The sequence below is a fragment of the Peromyscus maniculatus genome, chromosome 12, assembly GCF_049852395.1.
Source record: "Peromyscus maniculatus bairdii isolate BWxNUB_F1_BW_parent chromosome 12, HU_Pman_BW_mat_3.1, whole genome shotgun sequence".
NCBI classification, from domain to species: domain Eukaryota; kingdom Metazoa; phylum Chordata; class Mammalia; order Rodentia; family Cricetidae; genus Peromyscus; species Peromyscus maniculatus.
In genome coordinates this window covers 4492025-4510724 of record NC_134863.1, presented here as the reverse complement: position 1 = coordinate 4510724, position 18700 = coordinate 4492025, and the positions used below count along the sequence as shown (strand labels likewise).

General features: G+C 46.3%; 1 protein-coding gene across 1 annotated transcript; it reads left to right on the top strand.

Moving 5' to 3' along the window:
• The first annotated feature begins 11786 nt into the window (after positions 1-11786).
• On the top strand, positions 11787-16564 carry LOC107402013 (uncharacterized). The gene is made up of 5 exons (XM_076549330.1): positions 11787-12010; positions 12358-12454; positions 14385-14511; positions 14891-14969; positions 16428-16564. The coding sequence occupies exons 1-5, from the start codon at positions 11787-11789 to the stop codon at positions 16459-16461; spliced, it is 561 nt and encodes a 186-aa protein (XP_076405445.1). The 3' UTR covers positions 16462-16564.
• The last annotated feature ends 2136 nt before the right edge of the window (positions 16565-18700 follow it).

The following is an 18700-nucleotide window of genomic DNA, read 5'->3' as shown; positions in this document are numbered from 1 at the left end:
CTGGTTCTCTCCTGCCACCTTGTGGGATCTGGAGGTTTAACTCAGGTGTAGCTAGAGTTTTTCTGGTCCTGCCTGGCCCACAGTCAGGACAAATCTCTCTCACCTGCCAGTCCCACAGCCACTCAGACCCAACCAAGTAAACACATAGAGACTTATATTACTTATACAATGTATGGCCGTGGCAGGCTTCTTCTTAACTATTTTTATGTCTTAAATCATCCCATTTCTATTAATCTATAAGTTGCCACGTGGCTCATGGCTTACCGGTATCTTAACATCTTCTCATGGCAGCAGCTGGCAGCTTCTCTCTGACTCAGCCTTCCTGTTCCCAGAATTCTCTTCTTTGCTTGTCCCGCCTATACTTCCTGCCTGGCTACTGGCCAATCAGCATTTTATTTATACAGAGCGATATCCACAGCACTCAGGTCTTTAGGACTTGCACACACCTCCAGTACTGAGACATCTCCCCAATGCAAGCATATCTCAATTTGCTTCTCTTTTTAATAAATGGTAAAATTCTGGTGTGGTGGCACACACCTTTAATTCCAGCACTCAGAAGGAAGAGGCAGAGGCAGGAGGATTTCAGTGAATTCAAGGCCAGCCAGGTCCATATAGAGAATTCCAGGACAGCCAGGGATACATAGAGAGACCCTGTCTCAAAAAAAAAAAAATACACAAACAAGAAGAAGTAAATGGTAAAATTAAATGTGTACCAGAAGTTGCAAGACAAAGTTACTCTTTTTTTTTTGTTTTGTTTTGTTTTGTTTTGTTTTGTTTTTGGAGACAGGGTTTCTCTGTAGCTTTGGAGCCTGTCCTGGACTAGCTCTGTAGACCAGGCTGGTCTCGAACTCATAGAGATCCACCTGCCTCTGCCTCCTGAGTACTGGGATTACAGACCTGGGCCACCACTGCCTGGCACACTTTTGTTTTTAAATTGAGACATGTTCTCATTACATAGGTCTTGAATTCACAGAGATCCTCCTGCCTCTGCCTTGTGAGTGCTGGGGTTAAATATTTGTGCTATCATATGCAACCAAATTAAGGTTGCTTTGATTTGCACATCTATTCTACACATCTACAAAGCCAGGGCCATGTAACTATTATTACTCAGGTGCAAAGGGCGGTAAGTAGAAAAATTTAAAAGGCTTGCTCTAAAGATCTCATGGCATCCGAGCTTCCCTTAATTCCTGTCTTCAGGTTCTCCTGGCTTCTGCCCATCGCTGGATTTCTGTCCAGCTCTTTTCCATTTGTTTTCATAGTAACCTGTTGTGAGATATTTGATTGCACTGTGAAATTCTGAGACTATAATAAAATTAACCTTGGATCAGGGAGCAGAGCCAGCAAGTAGTTGACAGGAATTAGACATACAGAGTATGGAGGACCTGGGAAGACAGACAGAGAGACACACAGGAAGGAATGGAAGGGACTTGGGGCTTTTGCAGTCCTTTTTGGTTTGGGATAGTAGGAGAAATGTTCTTTTGCTAGATCTCTGGCCAAAAAGGAAGGTCAGCTTGTTGCTTCTCGGCTTCTCTGATCTAGCAGGTTTTCACCCCAACATCTAACTCTCTTTATTGGTAAATAGAACAATTTAGATGAAAAACCACAGTAACCCTATTCTAAATACTGGAATTTGTCTTCATTTAGTTATGTAATCTCATTCTGTCTGTATTGTTATCTGGTGTGGTACAATAAATTGCCTCTCCTCAAATAAATGGGTCAAAACAACAGGCTTCAGTCATCTTCTGCCATGTCCACCTGTGGTGTTCTAACTCTCATGAGATGTACCTCCAAGGTCAGTTCCACCGATGAGTAGCAAATCTGTGAAGGGTATAGGCAAGAGACCAGTTTCTTGCCCGTTGAGATCCAATGTCCTTAAGACATGGTGTTGGCTCTCCTAGAGTGAGTGACCAACGGGAGTAAGGTGGGAGCCGTGGCTTTATGACTTATCTTAATGATCCACACATCAGCATTGTCACAATATCTTGTTTCAGAGGCCTACACAATCATGGAGGTATTATTACACCAGGGTGTAAAAGGAGTACATAGGAATTACTAGGGCCGCACAGGAGACTACCCGTCATAGCAGGAGAGGTCTAGGCACTGGTGGCCTCCCCAGGCGATAGTGCTGGCGCTGGCTGTACAGATGTGGAGGTTAAGCACGCCCTGGATCCAGTGGGATAAGGTGGGAATGTCAGAGCTCCAGAGTCTAGACCACCAAGACCTTCTTTCCGGGCGCCTGAGGGTGAACATTGGTACGTGTCACCTCTCCAGTCTGATGGCAGGCCAGATAATTCCACCTTCCCGGACGTGGATCTCTTCCCATCCTCTCAATTCCACATCCATGCGGGTGCCACAGTTGCTTCCCTGAGGTTGCACAAAGCCAGTTTCCTTCCAGGAGTCTGGACGCAGAGGAGGCCCTCAGTGTTGAACTACATTACCCAGAACTACATTACCCAGAAGCCTGTGCCAGGGCAGTCCCGGCCCCAGCACCTGGGAAACGGAGTCCCACTCCTGCCCTGTGCAAAGGCTCCTGGGAAGTGTAGTTTACGGTCGGCCTTTAGCGAGCCACCCAGCAGCCGGCTGATCCTGGTAGTCCTTGCACACGGCCTGAGCACTGCTCAGGCTGGTTAGAAATTCCATCAGAAGCACCTAGGGCTGGCATGTTCTGAGCAGGCTGCAGCCTTTAGTTGACTGAAAATCAGCTGGAACAGACATAGGTTAGAGGCAGAACTAAAGTTCAGGAGTTTAGGGGAGAGTTTTTATCCAGGATGTACATTTGAAATTTCTAGGCCTATGGTCCTGGTAGTTGGGGGAGGGGAGTCCGAAAACCAGGGAAACGGGGAGAGATCCCACCTCAGGAATTCAGGAAGGCAGTAGGCAGAGAAACTTAGGCTGTTTGTTGACAGGAATACTTACTTGGAGTAGGTCCATTTGACCTACGAGAAGTGGACCCAAGCGACTCCCTGAAGCTTACAAGAATTTAAGTTCAAAGAGATAAACGTTTTAGATATGTGAGCATCCCCACTGTTTGTAATCTGTACTAAAATCCACGTCGTAGACAAGGCAGTAGACTCTTGCCTTTGAGTCATAGTAAAAGCTTGGGGACCCAAAAATGATTCTGGATTGAAAGCATCTGTGAGTTTATCCCTTGCAGAGTCTGGCAGCAGGTCGACTGTCTTCCTCAGCGGAGCCTCAGAACTCTAGGAAAGTGAGGCCTGAGGCCTGAGTTTCGCTTAAGAAGAGAAGGCAGCTGTAGCCTTGAGCTGGTGTGCTTGATGCTGTTAAACTAACGAAGCTACAGTTAGTCAGTGTTATCAGGGATGAGAAGGATAAACTATAACAGGAGGTATAATTCAAATGGCTTATGTGTCAATTAAGATGACAGAAACCTCCTCACTTCCTACACAGGTGCCCCAGGCTCCCATGGTCTCCCTGGGGGCAGTGGTCAGTCTTCGGCTGCCATACAGAGCAGCATCAGCCTTTGGGTGCCAAACCCAGAATGTCTGAGAGGTTTTCCTGTAGAGGAGGAGCTTGGGGGACCAGGCTTAAAACATTCCACTGCTTTCCTAACACAAACCCCCAAAGTTCAAATTCCTCCAAACAAAAGCATGGTCAGGCCTGTCAGAGCAATACCCAACTCCTGCACCAACTTCTGTCTTAGTTAGGGTTCTATTGCTGTGAAGAGACACCGTGACCATGGCAACTATAGTAGGGAAAACATTTCATTGGCGCTGGCTTATAGTTCAGAGGTGTAGTCTATTGTCATTGCTGGCTTTAATGTGGCAGCACTGTGTTATTCATTAACAGCGCTGCTACTGTGCAAGAAAGGCCATAAGGCACGATAAAACCCATGATCAGAGCTTTATTAGGAGAAGAGAGGGACAGAAGAGAGTGTGACCAGGCCTGTGGAAGACACATGAAGAGAGAGAAGACAGGGAGGGGAAAGAGAAGAAGGGGGAGGAGTCTGTGTCCCGCTTGTTATGGATTCCCCTGCACATGTGCATAGTTACGGAACTGTACCATGCATACCCATAGATTGCATAATCACAGTGCGTGCAAATTACGCGATCATGCAGCGCACAGATTACATAGGACACAAGGCCCCTTACTTGGCTACTGAACTGTGCACGTGCGGTCATGTAGCTGGGGGAGTGGCCAGGAATTCCAACAGTCGTGATGGAAAGAAGCATGGCGGCATGCAGGCAGACATGGTGCTAGAGAAGGAGCTGAGAGTTCTACATCTTGATCCACAGGCAACAAGAAAGAATGTGTGCCACACTAGGCATAGCTTGAGTATAGGAGACCTCCAAGCTTACTCCCACAATGACACACTTCCTCTAACAAGGTCACACCCACTCTAACAAGGCCACACCTCCTAATAGTGCCACTCCCTATTGGCCAAGCACTCAAACACATGAGTCTATGGGGGCCATTGTTAGGATTCAGCTGCATGATTGATCGCACACGCACAATTCAGGAGCTTGACAAGGGGTCTTGTGTCTCACGTCATCAACGTGTGCTGGTGATTACGTACGTACGTGCCTGCGGCGTGGTCATGCAATCTGCACACGGGTGACGTAGCTCTGTAAGCCCACCTGTGCCTTACAGAGCCGCGACTCAGACCCCACCCTCTCTCTGTTCTGTTCTCTCTTCCCCCACCATCTTTCTCTCTCTGCACGTGCTCCTTCCCAGGCCTGGTTCTCTTGTCCCCACCACCCCTCTTCCTCCTAATAAAGCTCTGATACTGATACTGGGTTCTGTCATGACCGTGACCTATCTGTGTGGTTAACCAGTGCTGTTTATCATTCTTACAGCCATACCTATTCAAACCACCACAGCCCCTTACTAAATTCCTGGATTCTGTGGGTATTCCAAATGAAACACATATATCTGTTGTGGAATATTATTTTAAGATGTGTTACATTGTTTATGCTGTGAAAGAAGAAGAGAAAAAGAGCAAGAACAAGAAGAGGAGGATGCTTGGGGCCAGCCACACAGCCACACAGTCAGCCATACTTTCACAGCCAGAGTGAAAGTAAGATATACAGAAGTAAGAGAGAGGAAAAAGCCCAGAAGCAAAAGGTAGACAGGATGATTTAAGTTAAGAAAAGCTGGCTAGAAACAAGCCAAGCTAAGGCTGGGCATTTATAAGTAAGAATAAGCCTCCATGTGTGATTTATTTGGGAGCTGGGTGACGAGCCCTCAAAGACCAAAAAGAGCAAAGAGTTAAAAAAATGGTGTTCTAATCTGGGCTTGTATTTCCATGTAGGGCCTGAGAAAGCTGGAGAGAGAGAGAGAGAGAGAGAGAGAGAGAGAGAGAGAGAGAGAGAGAGAAAGAGAGAGAAGAAAAAGGACACGGCTCCTTTAAGAGGTGCTGCTATTCAGCCAGCAGAACTAAAAAGAAACAGCAAGCTTGTGGCAGAGCAGACACCAGCTCCCTACAGCTGGGAAGGTTGAATGCAGTTCCTGGTCACGCAACTCCCACTGGGCCAGGAGCTATAGGCTTGGCTCTCAGCCAGCCAATAGAGCAGCTCGGAGGACCCAGTGTAGCTTAGCAGTTTAAAGTTTGCTCACAAGGTCAAAAAAGATGAGAGGTATGAAGTAAAAGAGATCCAGACAGAAGAAAACCTCTCAACAGGTTCCAGAGTGTTTTACAATGTGCATAGGCTTAAGAAAGAAAGAAAAAAAGTATGGACAGTTATAACACAAATTACTAAACCGTCTTATTAATAAAAAACCCAGAGCCAGATATTGAGATAAAAGCTGAAAGATCAGAGAGGCAGAGCAGCAAGCTACTAGTTCTTACCCCTATGAAATCCTCTACCAAAAGAGAGCAAGCTCCTCTCTCCACCTTAACTTATCACTTCCTCTTTCCACCCAGCTCTACCACTTCCTGTCTGTCTGTACATACCTCCATACCTCTATGGTTAACTAGTGGCTAGCTCCTCCTTCTGATTTTCAGGCAAACTTTGTTAGAGCACAAATAAAATATCACCACATTTCCCCTTATTTTTGCCTAAAATTTTAAAAAAGTTTATCACTAGTATAAGAAAAACTATATACAATAAGTACAATAACTATATACAATATATACAGGCAATAAATACATCAACAATGTCTAGTCCATTTGCATTTGACAAATTCAGAGAAAATACACCATTATTTATCCTATCTTTGTGAATCCAAAAGATTATAATTCATCTTCTATCCTAATTTGCATTACCAACTGAAAACTATCTTCGGATGTCTTTCAAACTTATACACTTTACACCTCTTTAGTGAGTTTGTTTTCTGAATTTCTTTTTTTTTTTAAAGATTTATTTTATTTTTTATGTATACAGTGTTCTGCCTGCATGTATCCCTTCAGGCCAGAAGAGGGCGCCAGATCTCATTACAGATGGTTGTGAGCCACCATGTGGTTGCTGGGAATTGAACTCAGGACCTCTGGAAGAACAGTTAGTGCTCTTAACCTCTGAGCCATCTCTCCAGCCCCCTGTTTTCTGAATTTCTTAACAAGGAAAACTATAACTATTTAATCTTCAACTCTCCTGGAGACCCGAGAAGGAAATAATATTAACTGAGTAAACAGGAAGTGCAAACAAGCGACTTCTGAAAAATGTGAGAAATGACAGAAACAGCTGGCTGCCTGGACAGTCACCTAAGATTTCTTTGCAATGTTGGGGCATCCATCTTTGGCCTACAGGCCTAGCATATCTGACAGACTCAACTGTGAAGCAGGACTTTCTAAAGAGCCTTCTTACCTTGTCTTGGCAAGGATCAGCAGTCCTTTCTTTTGTATCCTGCTTGTCCATTTGGACAGCATACGGTCAGCAGTCAAGACAAGGGCATTTTCTTGCCCAGTGGCTAACTTGCCACAAAGAAAGAAAACTCCATATGGAGTTTCTTCAATGCCCATCGTCTTCTCTGAGTAGATTGGTGCTGCCAGGAGCAGACATGTCTCATTGTCATAAAAAATAATCTATGCTATTAAAACATCTTAAATGCCATATTCTGTAGATCTGTGAAATGTTTGAAGATGACCTGTCTATCTAAAATATACGTCTGCTTGACCTTGAGGACAGACCTAATATGACTACAGGTTTCATTGTAATGACTAACTACTAACTTTCATTTCTTTATCATCCTAAATAGGTAATAATTTTCAAGGACTAGAAAATTGCATTACATTGTTAAATGAGCTGTATAGGTACAATACCTTGAACAAGATTAGAAATATATGTACAGTATTTTCTAACAAATCAATCTCAAATTGTATCAATATACATAATTTGTACACAAAATACAAAAATCCAATCCAATGTAAAATATTTAAAATTAGTAGTTGCCTTTTAAAAGTAAATGCAATATTCTACCTTTTTATCTTATATCCATATTCTCTCATATTTTCTTTTCGGAGTAGATTCAATAATCGACCCTTTATTCTATCATTCCTATATCTTTTTTTGGAGTAGATTTAATAAGTTACACTTATCCATATGCTCTTTTTTTTTTTTCAAAGAAGAACCTCAAATCCAATTTTCTTTGTTTAGCTTTTTTCTTGACCATTGTCAATTAACAATTTGTAACCAACCATCCTAAACAATGACAATTATCCATAACCCACTGAATGACCCAAAACCATGCATCCCACCTCTTGGGAATGTGGGCATCATGTTCTTAAAATTACTTCCTGCTGTCTGGGGGTGACAGCATCTTTAGGGGATCCTGAAAAGAAAAATTTGGGGTTAATTGTTAAGTCCTGGGAGAGGTAGCTGTATCATTTGTTGTCCAGTCTCTTATAATGTGAAAGTTGCAGGGCTTGCTGGAATAGTCTGTGAAGCTGGGTCATCTCAGCTAGCCATCTCAAAATTCTCCTGAGCAGTTTGTAGTCCAAAGCCAATCTTTGGATGGTGTTTGTCAGCTTAGTAGTATTATTATCATCCTGATGGAATCATCATTGTGGGGCCCCATTATCTTTTTGGAGACTTCAAAGTCATTGTTAGGCATGGTCATGGTTCCCTGCAGAAAACTGATACAGACTCAAAGGGGAAATCATGTACAGGAAGCTATATGAAGCCCTTTTTTTAGAATTAGTTAATATTCTATATGACTATTAATATCATGACAAAAGTTTAAAATATAAATATATTAAATCTTATTAATTTAGATATAAAATTCATACCTTTAGAAAAGGTTTAAAGAGTCAAATAAAACCAAAGAATTATGAGATTAGTGGCAATAGAATAGTCCCTTAATTTTGTTTTTTCTTTTGTCTCATATCAGGTGGCTCTTCTGCCATGATACAGAGATTTTGAATTTTCTTTAAAAAACATGCTTGGGTTTAGAGAATAAGAGAGCCATACTCCAACTCCAAAGCCAGCTTTAATTTTTAATTGAACTGGGACTACATAAAGACCACTTGTATTATGTGTCTGTGGAGAACAGCAAAAACAAACATTTAGGAACACTTATGAAATTTTATATGTGATATACCAAAAGGCCAAATTACTCTTTTTCTTGGGACATTTTTTTCTGAATGATTTGTCCTTTTCCTTCAGATGTTTCATTTATCCAGTGTTCTTCAGATTCCTTAGCCTTCATTCTCCTGAAAGACAAAAACAAAAACCCTTCCCTAACCCTAACTTTGGGGATGTTCCCTTTTGACAAGTTATATCTGATTAAATGAAAAGTATGTTAGTTGTATAGGTTAAATTAAATTGAATGGTCATGCTGGTTGATGAACTATCACCTCTTCTAATTAAGAAGTTTCTCTTGTTCAAATCGAACCTTTATTGATGTTGATGGTATCCAAAGCTTTTCTCCTACTGTAGAAAAGGTATTATCCAATATCTATTCACAGCCTTTGTTTCTTTCTTATTAGTACTGAGAAAATTCAAAGTTAATAGAGCATTATGTAATCTATTTCTAGGGGGTTTTGTTACCCCTTTCTGTTTATTTAGCATATCCTTTAGAGTTCAATTTGATCTTTCCATGACTGCTTGGCTTGTAGGATTATGTGGTATACCTGTAATATGGTTTATATTGTAATAAGCAAAAAAGTGTTTCATTTTACCAGAGACATATGCTGGAGCATTGTCAGTTTTAATTTGTACAGGTATACCCATGATAGCCATAACTTCTAGCAAATGCATGATTACAGAATCAGCTTTTTTTTTTTTTTTTTTTTTTTTTTTTTTTTTTTTTGGTTTTTCGAGACAGGGTTTCTCCGTGTAGCTTTGCGCCTTTCCTGGAACTCACTTGGTAGCCCAGGCTGGCCTTGAACTCACAGAGATCCGCCTGGCTCTGCCTCCCGAGTGCTGGGATTAAAGGCGTGCGCCACCACCGCCCGGCCAGAATCAGCTTTTTTAGAACTCAGAGCAGTTGCCCATTGAAATCCTGAGTAGGTATCAATGATGTGGTGTACATATTTCAATTTTCCAAATTTTATAAAATGAAACACATCCATCTGCTAGATTTCATTCCTCTGAGTGCCTTTTGGGTTATATCCTGCTGTTAGCGGAGTTTGATTGTATAAAGAACAAGTAGGACATTTCTTTATATTTTCCTTGGCTTGTTGCCAGGTTATGGAAAAATCCTTTTTTAGCCGGGTGGTGGTGGTGCACACCTTTAATCCCAGCACTCGGGAGGCAGAGGCAAGTGGATCTCTGTGATTTTGAGGCTAGCCTAGTCTACAAAGTGAGTTCCAGGAAAGGAGCAAAGCTACACAGAGAAACCCTGTCTTGAAAAACAAAGCAAAACAAAAAAAATCCTTTTTTAAACCCTTACTATTGACATGATTTTTTTTTTATGAAATCTTGAGGTCTCTAGCACATTTCCTATCAATAGTTTATTGATCTCATCATTACCTTGTGCTAGAGGGCCTGGCAGACCCATATGGAATCAGATGTGAGTTATATATAAGGGATGATTCCTAATACTGATTATTTCTTGTAACTGAATAAATGACAAAGTTAATTCTGACTTATCAGTATAAGTTCTGCAGTTTCAATATGTAAGACCACTCTTTTGGTATACTGAGTCAGTAACTGTGTTGAGAGGTTCCGAAAAATCTATTAATACCTTCAGAATAGCATATAATTCCGATTTTTGAGCAGAATTATAAGGACTTTGAACTACTTTACTTAAAATTTCTGATTTATAACCTGCCTTTCCTGGTTTATTTGCATCTGTATAAAATGTAGGGGCTCCAGATATTGATGTTTCCCATGCAATTCAAGAAGGTTATCTCTCTTTACAAGTTTAATTCTATCGCTTTGGGGATATTTGTTGTTAATCTCTCTCCAAAAATTACTACAAACTCTTTGCTAGTGTTCACTTTCTGCTCATAATTTGTCAATTTCATTATTAGTTAAAGGTACTACAATTTCTGCTGGATCAATTCCTGCTTTTAAAATCAACTCAGAGATCTTTTCCACATAAGTTTTTAATCTTTTACTCTGTTTATTTGCTAGAAATATCCATTCCAACATAATATCTTCCCTCTGCATTAAAATTCCTGTAGGAGAATGCTTAGAGGGTGAAATAACCAAAATGCAATCAAGCTTTGGATCCAAATGATCCACATGTGCATCCTGTACTTTCTTTTCCACCAAAGCCAATTCTCTTTCAGCTTCAGCTGATAATTCTCTTGGAGTATTTAAGTCCTGGTCACCTTCTAAGTTTTGAACAAATTACTCAGTTCATCATTTTTTACCCCAATAGTGGTCCATAGATTGGAAATGTCTCTGGATAATCTTCGAAAGTCATTAAGAGTCCATAATGGGGATGGCGGTGGTGCACGCCTTTAATCCCAGCACTCAGGAGGCAGAGTCTGGTAGATCTCTGTGAGTTCAAGGCCACCCCCACCCCCACCTCCCACTACCCCCACCCCCAAGACAGGGTTTCTCTGTGTAGTTTTGGTACCTGTCCTGGATCTTGCTCTGTAGACCAGGCTGGCCTGGAACTCACAGAGATCCTCCTGGCTCTGTCTCACGAGCGCTGATATTAAAGGCGTGCGCTACCACTGCTTGGCGAAATCTTTTAATAATAGACAAAATTTTGAAAACCGATTTAAGTATTTGAAGTTAATTTAGGTTTTACGGATATTATGTAGCTCAGTAGCATCCTCCAGAGAGAATACTTTATCCTACTGTTGAGGCAGTGGCTGTCCAGCAAGCAGAGGCATTGGCCAATGAGAAAACACAGACAGTATTTAGAGAAATCTAATTATCATTTAAAATGGTTTGTTTAGTAAAAGAATATAAGGTTGTTGTTTTTTCAAAACTAACTTGATCCCTAGCGGGAACCCAAGCCCTAACCCTAACCCCAACCCAATGGCTGACCCCACACTCTCACACTAAATCTTCCTGGGCAAGGAGCCAAGCACACCTTGAATGACATGTCCCAGGAGCCTATGTTACTCACATGTCAGTCAGACGTTCTGAGAGCTTGCTGGGGGAGGCAGGAGGGAGAGGGGTGTACCTGTGGGGGTCCCCGGTTTCCCGAGAATGGAGCCGGTGCCTGAGCACGGCTGGGAAATGTAGTCCACGCCCGCTCCGCGCAGGCGCGTTTCCCCAAGGCGCGCGTCCAGCTGCTCTTTGTAGCGATCGGTCCCGTGCAGGGTTCAGGTTCTCCCGCTGTCGGGCCATCTGAGCATTCACTGGCCAGTCCACACGTACGCGTGTCCCGGAGTCTGTCTGCCAGCTGTGCTCCGCTCCCGCTGGTCCGGGAGTCCTAACCCTGTCCCCAGGAAGAGTGAGATGGGAGTCGGCATGTGTGACCGCGACATGGCGAGAGCGGGCCCTGCCTGTGTGTCCGTGGGCGAGTGTGGGGGAGACTCCACCCCGCTGCACCTGACCCCGGGAGAGGGGTCACCGAGAGGCTGCCCTGCGGGCTGCTGTCCCCAGATCCTGGCTGCAGGACCTGATCAGGTGGCTATAGAGCGGCTCAGTCCTTCAGGCAACTCTGGGGGTCACCATGGAGACCCTGGCCCTGGAACCAGCGCAGGCAGGTACACCTTCGCTTCATCTCAAAGAGTGGCGTATTTGCACCTGAGGAGGATGCCTCTCAGAGCAGTCAGGCCAGATCACCCGAAACAGCAGCATCACATCTGGCTTGCTTGTCTCAATCAAACATGCTGATGGGAGAGGAATGGCCACGTTTCCCCTCCGTATCTGAGATGTTTGGACACTGAGAGGCGATGTCGACCCTGAGACTGTATTAGATTGTGCCGGATCTGAGGCCCTCTCCCACCCTATACCTGCCCGGTCTTCTCCGACTTCCGACTGTGCCGCGGGTGAGTGGGCCTTACTTCAGCCGGGAGCCTGGTGGGTGTGGGTAAGCTCGATTCGTTTCTTGACCCATTTCTCCATGCCCAGCTCCGGACCCTGCTCTTTCTCCCAAAGAGACTCCCCAGGATAAGTCAGACTGGGGACCCCTGGAAGCCAGATCTGAGGTGAGTGGCTGTCTTTTCTTCATTTACAAAGAAGATGGTCCCATTTCTTGCCAACCCTGGGTCTGCAGTCAGCCACGGACCTGCGATTGGGCACCTGCTTTCCAGTCCTTAAGGAGCTTGGGACAGTCGGAGCAGTACCAGTTAGAGTCCAGATGACACCTGAGACCCTTCCAGCCAGACTCAGTCTAGAAGGTGGCTCAGTTGCCAGAAACTGCTGGCATCAGTTTTCCTCCAAGGTCATTTTGCTTAACTCCACGTGCTGGCCAGGACTGGAGAGACCTCAAGGAACATTTGGGGAAGTTTCCCCAGGTAGATCAGGCAAGGATAAATGGGAGCCCTCAAATAAGAGTGATAGTGGGGGGGGCTGGAGAGATGGTCAGGGGTTAAGGGCGCTTGCTGTTCTTGCAGAGAACCCAGGTTTGGTCCCCAGCACCAACATGGTGGCTCACACCTCCAGTTGTAATTACAGGGAATTCAGTGCTCTCTCCTGCCTCCTCAGACACTAGGCATGCACATTGTGCAGACACACACACAGGAAAACCACTCGTTCACATAGAGTAAATATTTACTTTTATTTAAAAGGGTAACAGGGCCAGGCAGTGGTGGTGCATGTCTTTAATCCCAGCATTCGGGAGGCAGAGGCAGGTGGATCTCTGTGCGTTCGAGGCCAGCCTGGGCTACCAAGTGAGTTCCAGGAAAGGCGCAAAGCTACAAAGAGAAACCCTGTGTCTCAAAAAACCAAAAAAAAAAAAGGTGAAATATGAGCCCGGCGGTGGCAGTGCACACCTTTAATCCCAGCACTCGGGAGGCAGAACTAGGTGGATCTCTGTGAGTTCGAGGCCAGCCTGGTCTACAGAGTGAGATCCAGGACAGGCACCAAAACTACACAGAGAAACCCTGTCTCAAAAAAAAAAAAAAAACAAACAAACAAACAAACAAAAAAGTGAAATATGATTACAGACAAAATAACATCGATTTTATTGAAAGCTGTGGAACACATGGGTGGACACAGTGGTGTATGTTCAGGGATCTGAGGTGGAAGGATCTTGAGTTCAGTCATAAAGAGACCCAGTTGTTCATGAATAAATGAATCCCACATGTTGTGAAATGTGGCTAGCTGCTGAGATGTGTTAGACACACTCAAGATATGATAACCACATACAGCAGATCCAAAACAAATGATAAAAGGCAATTTAGGACAATTGAGAAAACTTGGAAATGAGTTATATATTTAATACCACAGTACCAATATTAAATTTCTTGAATGTGATATTTCTGTGATTCTATAAAGAGATAAAGGTGGGGTGAAAGGTCATGATGTTGCAGCTTACCTTTGTTTATCTAAGAAATGTCTGCATGTGTTCTGTGTGTGTGTGTGTATGTGGTGTGTGTGTGTGTGTGTGTGTGTGTGTGTATGGGGGGGGGACTACATCAATGTGGTAGTCCACTTCTTAAACAGATGCTTTTTATGAAACATCAACTTGTTATATCTTGGAATGATTCGATACTCAAATCAAAATCAACCTCCCCCAGGGCATACACATGAAAACTTACGCACTGCACTAAAGGTTTAGCCCAGGGCCTCACTCTACACCTTTTTTTAATTTTAGCAAAAGATCTCACTAAGTTGCCCAGGTCGATCTCAACCTTGCTGGCCTTCTGCCTCATCCTCCCAAGCAGCTTGGATCATGGGCATGCAGGGCCATGGAATTGTCAGGGTGTCGCAATGCCGTTCAGTCTCACTGTCAAACCCAGGATGCAGTGTGTGTTGTTCTCTGCCCCACCCCTCAGCCTTTGCACAGTGCTTCTGCTCCTGAGGTCAGCTGCTGTTCACCAGGGGCTCTACCAGGTTCCTAGTCGTAGGCTCTTGGAACAATGGACACAGAATCATTCTTGCCCTAGGTGAATGAGAATGTACGTGTCATTTCAGGAACTGGTGACTTTCAAGGAGGTGGCTGTAGACTTCACCCAGGAGGAGTGGGGTCAGCTGGACGCTCCTCAAAGGGCTCTGTATAAGGAAGTAATGCTGGAGAACTACCAGAACCTTCTTGCTCCGGGTAGGCTGGCTCCTCCAAAGCTGGGTGTCTGCTGCTGCCAGCCCTTCTTCCCACATCGTGTTAGGGAAGAGCCCATTAGCACCAGAGCTGGTGGATCCTGGCTTTGAGCTGTGACTGGTCCCAGGGCCAGGCCATGTGAGAGAGGCCTGCGGGGAGGTAAGGTGAGGGCTAGGAGCCTGAGTCTGTTTGCCTCAGAGCTTTTCTAGGTGACCAAGGCGGGTGCCAGGTATGGACTCCTCAGTGATTTGGGGCCCACAGGTCTCATGTTCCTGGTGATGGCACACACACCCCTCTAGGTGCCTTGTCTCTGTTCTTGGGCTGTCCTTCGGGGTTCCAAGCAGAGCCACAGCACATCCAGTCCTGCTGCTTTTTCCCCTAGGAGCAGGGCCTCCACCCCACCAACCAGATGTGATCTCCCCGGGAAGAGCTCAGGAAAAGCCCAAGAGAGGTTTGTCCAGGTGAGCGTGTGCACCTTCCCCATCCCCCAGCCAGCCCTTCCTCCCCAGCTGTGTGCCAGCTGTGTGCCAGAGAATAGTGTGCGGGGACACAGCAGGGGGCAAAGCTCACCCACACTCTGCCTCCTGACAAGGGTGAGTGACAAGAATTCGAGGATGAGGAGGAGGAGTCAGGGCCCTGCTCAGTAAGCAGGTGGTGGCCAGAGGCAGGAGATGGAGGCAGGCCGACCAGGAAGGGGCGGAGCAAGGCTACAGACATCACCAAAACCCACTCTGGCAGAAGGACAGCCAAGGGCAGATCCTTAGGAGGATGACATAACTTTTCTTATTTTAAAAAAAAGGCAGGTGGCTTGTTGAGGCAGGATCTCACTCTGGCCTTGAACTCACTGTGTGGCCTGAGCTTGCCTCAAACTCAGTGATCCTCCTGCTTCAACCTCCCAACTACTAGAATATATTATAAGCTCCCAAACATTTTCTTTTTTACGGATTTCTCTTTAAAAGTTGTTTAATGAACAAGTGAATGAATTCATTCCGTCTTAATTGAACAGACAGTGGACATTAACTATGTTCTCAAGCCTTGGAAGCTTGAGAAACACATTTTTGTGAAAAAGAGACCAAAAATGGTATAAACAAACAAACAAACAAAGTTATGTGTTCTGGGCAAGAGTGCTGTGTCCGGTGGGGGGTACAGAGGTCAGGTGGGTCACTCTGTCTTCATGGCCCCAGTTCCCAGCAGCCCAGGTTCCGGTAGCCACAGCCCCTAGGCCTGGATGTTGTTTCTGGCCCCAGCTGCTCTGCCTTCTTTACCAAAATTACTCCCTTTTTGTTTGTTTTTTTGTTTTTAGAGACAGGGTTTCTCCTGGTACTCATTATGTAGACCAGACTGACCTCAAACTCACAGAGATTCTCCTGCCTCTGCCTCCCAAGTAGTGGGATTAAAGGCATGCACCACCATGCTTCTTGTATCTTTTTGAGAAACACTGTTACAGAGAGAAGGGCCTAGGTGAGAGAAAACTGGAATTGCTCCAGGCAGTCAGATACAGGGTACTATGCAGGGGTCAGTGGTAAGGAAATGGGGTTGGGGGCTCCCCTCCTCCACAGAGGAGGCTTGCTGCACTTGGATGTGTTCAGCAGCTCCAGCTGTTCTGAGGGACGCTAAAGAGGGCGGGGTGGCAGGCCTCTTTCCCTTGAGTTTATGCGGGTGCAGCCTGTCGGTGGGTGTTTCCATGGCTGAATTAGCTCCTGATCCCCAGACCTCTGAGATGTGCCCTCCTCTCATGTGAAGCCTGGCAGGAGTCTTCAGTTGGGAGTCCCTTTGAGCAACTCCCTTTTGTGACTCTGCTTTTGTGCCTTTGGACTTCCGGGTGGTTGTGATTTCTACTCAATTTCTAGTTTACCTGCATCTCCAGGTCAGCAATCCAGGGCCATGCTTATGCTCATCCACAGAAAATTCCACTTCAGTCTTTTACAGAGTGGAAGGCGGAGCCTGAGGTGATGGAGGAGGGTGTTTACAAAACAGGGCTGTCTCAGAAGCAGCTGAAGAGGCCAGGTCGCTGGAGAGCCAGCTTGGGTAATGCCGGACCGGACTGGACCAGACCGGACCGTGTTAGGGAGCAAGGCTGCGCCGTGGAAGCCTGCTCCTGCTGTCAATGTCCCCCGGGGGCGCCCTTTCTCCTCCCAGCAAGGCACTCCCCCAGAACACTCACCCGCCAGATGCAGCAAAGACACCCGTCCACCGAGGGACTGACCCGGAACCACCAGAGGACACGCTTGCCGTCAGGAGAGCACGGGCGGCCTTGGGTGGGCGCTGACACCGAGGAGAGCATGTTTGCATGCAGCCAGTGTGGGAAGGGATTCCTGCAGAGCTCGGCCCTGGCGCTGCACTGGCGCCCGCACAGCCGCGACAAGGCCTTCCCCTGGGGCACCAGGAGCACCAGCGCAGCCCCACCGGCGGCGGCGGCGAGAAGCCCTTCCTCTGCGGTGAGTGTGGCAAGGCTTTCAGCTGCCACTCATCTCTCATGGTGCACCAGCGCGTCCACACCGGCGAGAAGCCTTACAGATGCCCCCAGTGTGGCCAGGCCTTCAGCCAGAACCACTGTCTTACCAAACACCAGAAGGTTCACTCCAGAGAGAAGGCTTCGGCGGGCACGCAGTGAGTGCGGGGAGGCTTTCCGCTGGAGCTCACACCCCAGAAACCTTTCACCATCCAGCTCAGTAGGCGCCTCCTGAGCACCTACTCCTTGCCTAGACGCCTGCTAGGTGCAGGGAACACCCAGGCGACTGCCACGGACTCCATAAACACCTTGGGTATTGCGAAGCTCTTGTGTGCGGTACAGCCTCCAGATGGTGGAAACTGCCCTCTGGAGAACAAACCTGTCAATCCGAGTGACACTAACTAGCTATTTCCCCAATTACCCGAGTAATGTCTCATCAACTCTCTAGGCTCTCAGAACCAGACTGCTGTCCCTCAAAGGCCTGGCCTTGATTCCCTCCTACCAGATAAAGTTCCCTCCCCCACCCCCACCTCCCCCACCCCCAGTCCCCTCCATCCCCGCCCCGGAAGGGAGAAGCGCAGAAGAGATCTGAAGTCATCTCACCATCGTGCCTTCCTTGGGGCCAGTGGTCACTGAGACGGGGTTGGGGTAGAGGGGGTTCACGCAGCCTAGGCTGGTCTGTACAGTCGAGGAGGCCCTTGAAGATCCTATTCAGTCCCCTTGTCTCAGCCTCTCACGTACTGAGGTGACAGGCCTGTGTGAGCTGCCACACCTGGTTATGCTTCGCCAGGCAGGGGTAGAATCCGGGCTTCGGGGCGGCGTGCTAAACAAGCTCTGTCCCAGCCTGCAGACTGTACCTGTCTGGTTTAGTCTTTTGAGACAGGGACTCTGGGTAGCACCGGCTGTCCTGGAGGTCACTTGGTAGACCGGCCTGCCTCTGCCCCCGGAAGCTGGGATTAAAGGTGTGTGCTACCACACCCAGCTAAATCTTTCCGTGAAAAGGTGGGTGGAGAGGCAGTTTGCGGAGGTGTAACTCAATGGTAGAGCAAGCCAGGGAAAGAAAGTCCAAGTCGTCTAGACCGGCTGCAAACTCCTGATCCTCCCACATCTGCATTTCAGGTGTGCACCACCACGCTCAGCTTTAAAAAAAAAAACAGGAACTGAAAGTGAGACTTATCTCAGCTGTGCCCGGCACGGGCTCAGGCCCAGCACTGAAGACTGAGCAGCCGGAATCTGTGGTCAGCCTGCCGCTTACACTCTCATGGGCCGCCTTCTGCTGTGCTCCTGTGAACACTGAAATTACTCTCAGTATAGTTGATCGTTTATTCATGTTGCAGGAGTGTATGTGTGTGCGCACATGTGTGTGTATATGTATATGTGCATGCATTTGTGTATGCACGTGCCTGCCATGTGTGCCCACACATTTGTGGAGGCTGGAGGTTGATGTTGGGGGTCGTTCTTTATTGATCTCACCATTTTTTTTTTTTGTTTGTTTGTTTTTTGTTTTTCGAGACAGGGTTTCTCTGCGTAGCTTTGCGCCTTTCCTGGAGCTCACTTGGTAGCCCAGGCTGGCCTCGAACTCACAGAGATCCGCCTGGCTCTGCCTCCCGAGTGCTGGGATTAAAGGCGTGCGCCACCACCGCCCGGCTGATCTCACCATTTTTTAAAATGTTTACTTGTGGGTTGGAGAGACCGTTTTCCCAGAGGACACAGCACTCGCCTCAGCCTGTAACTCCAGCT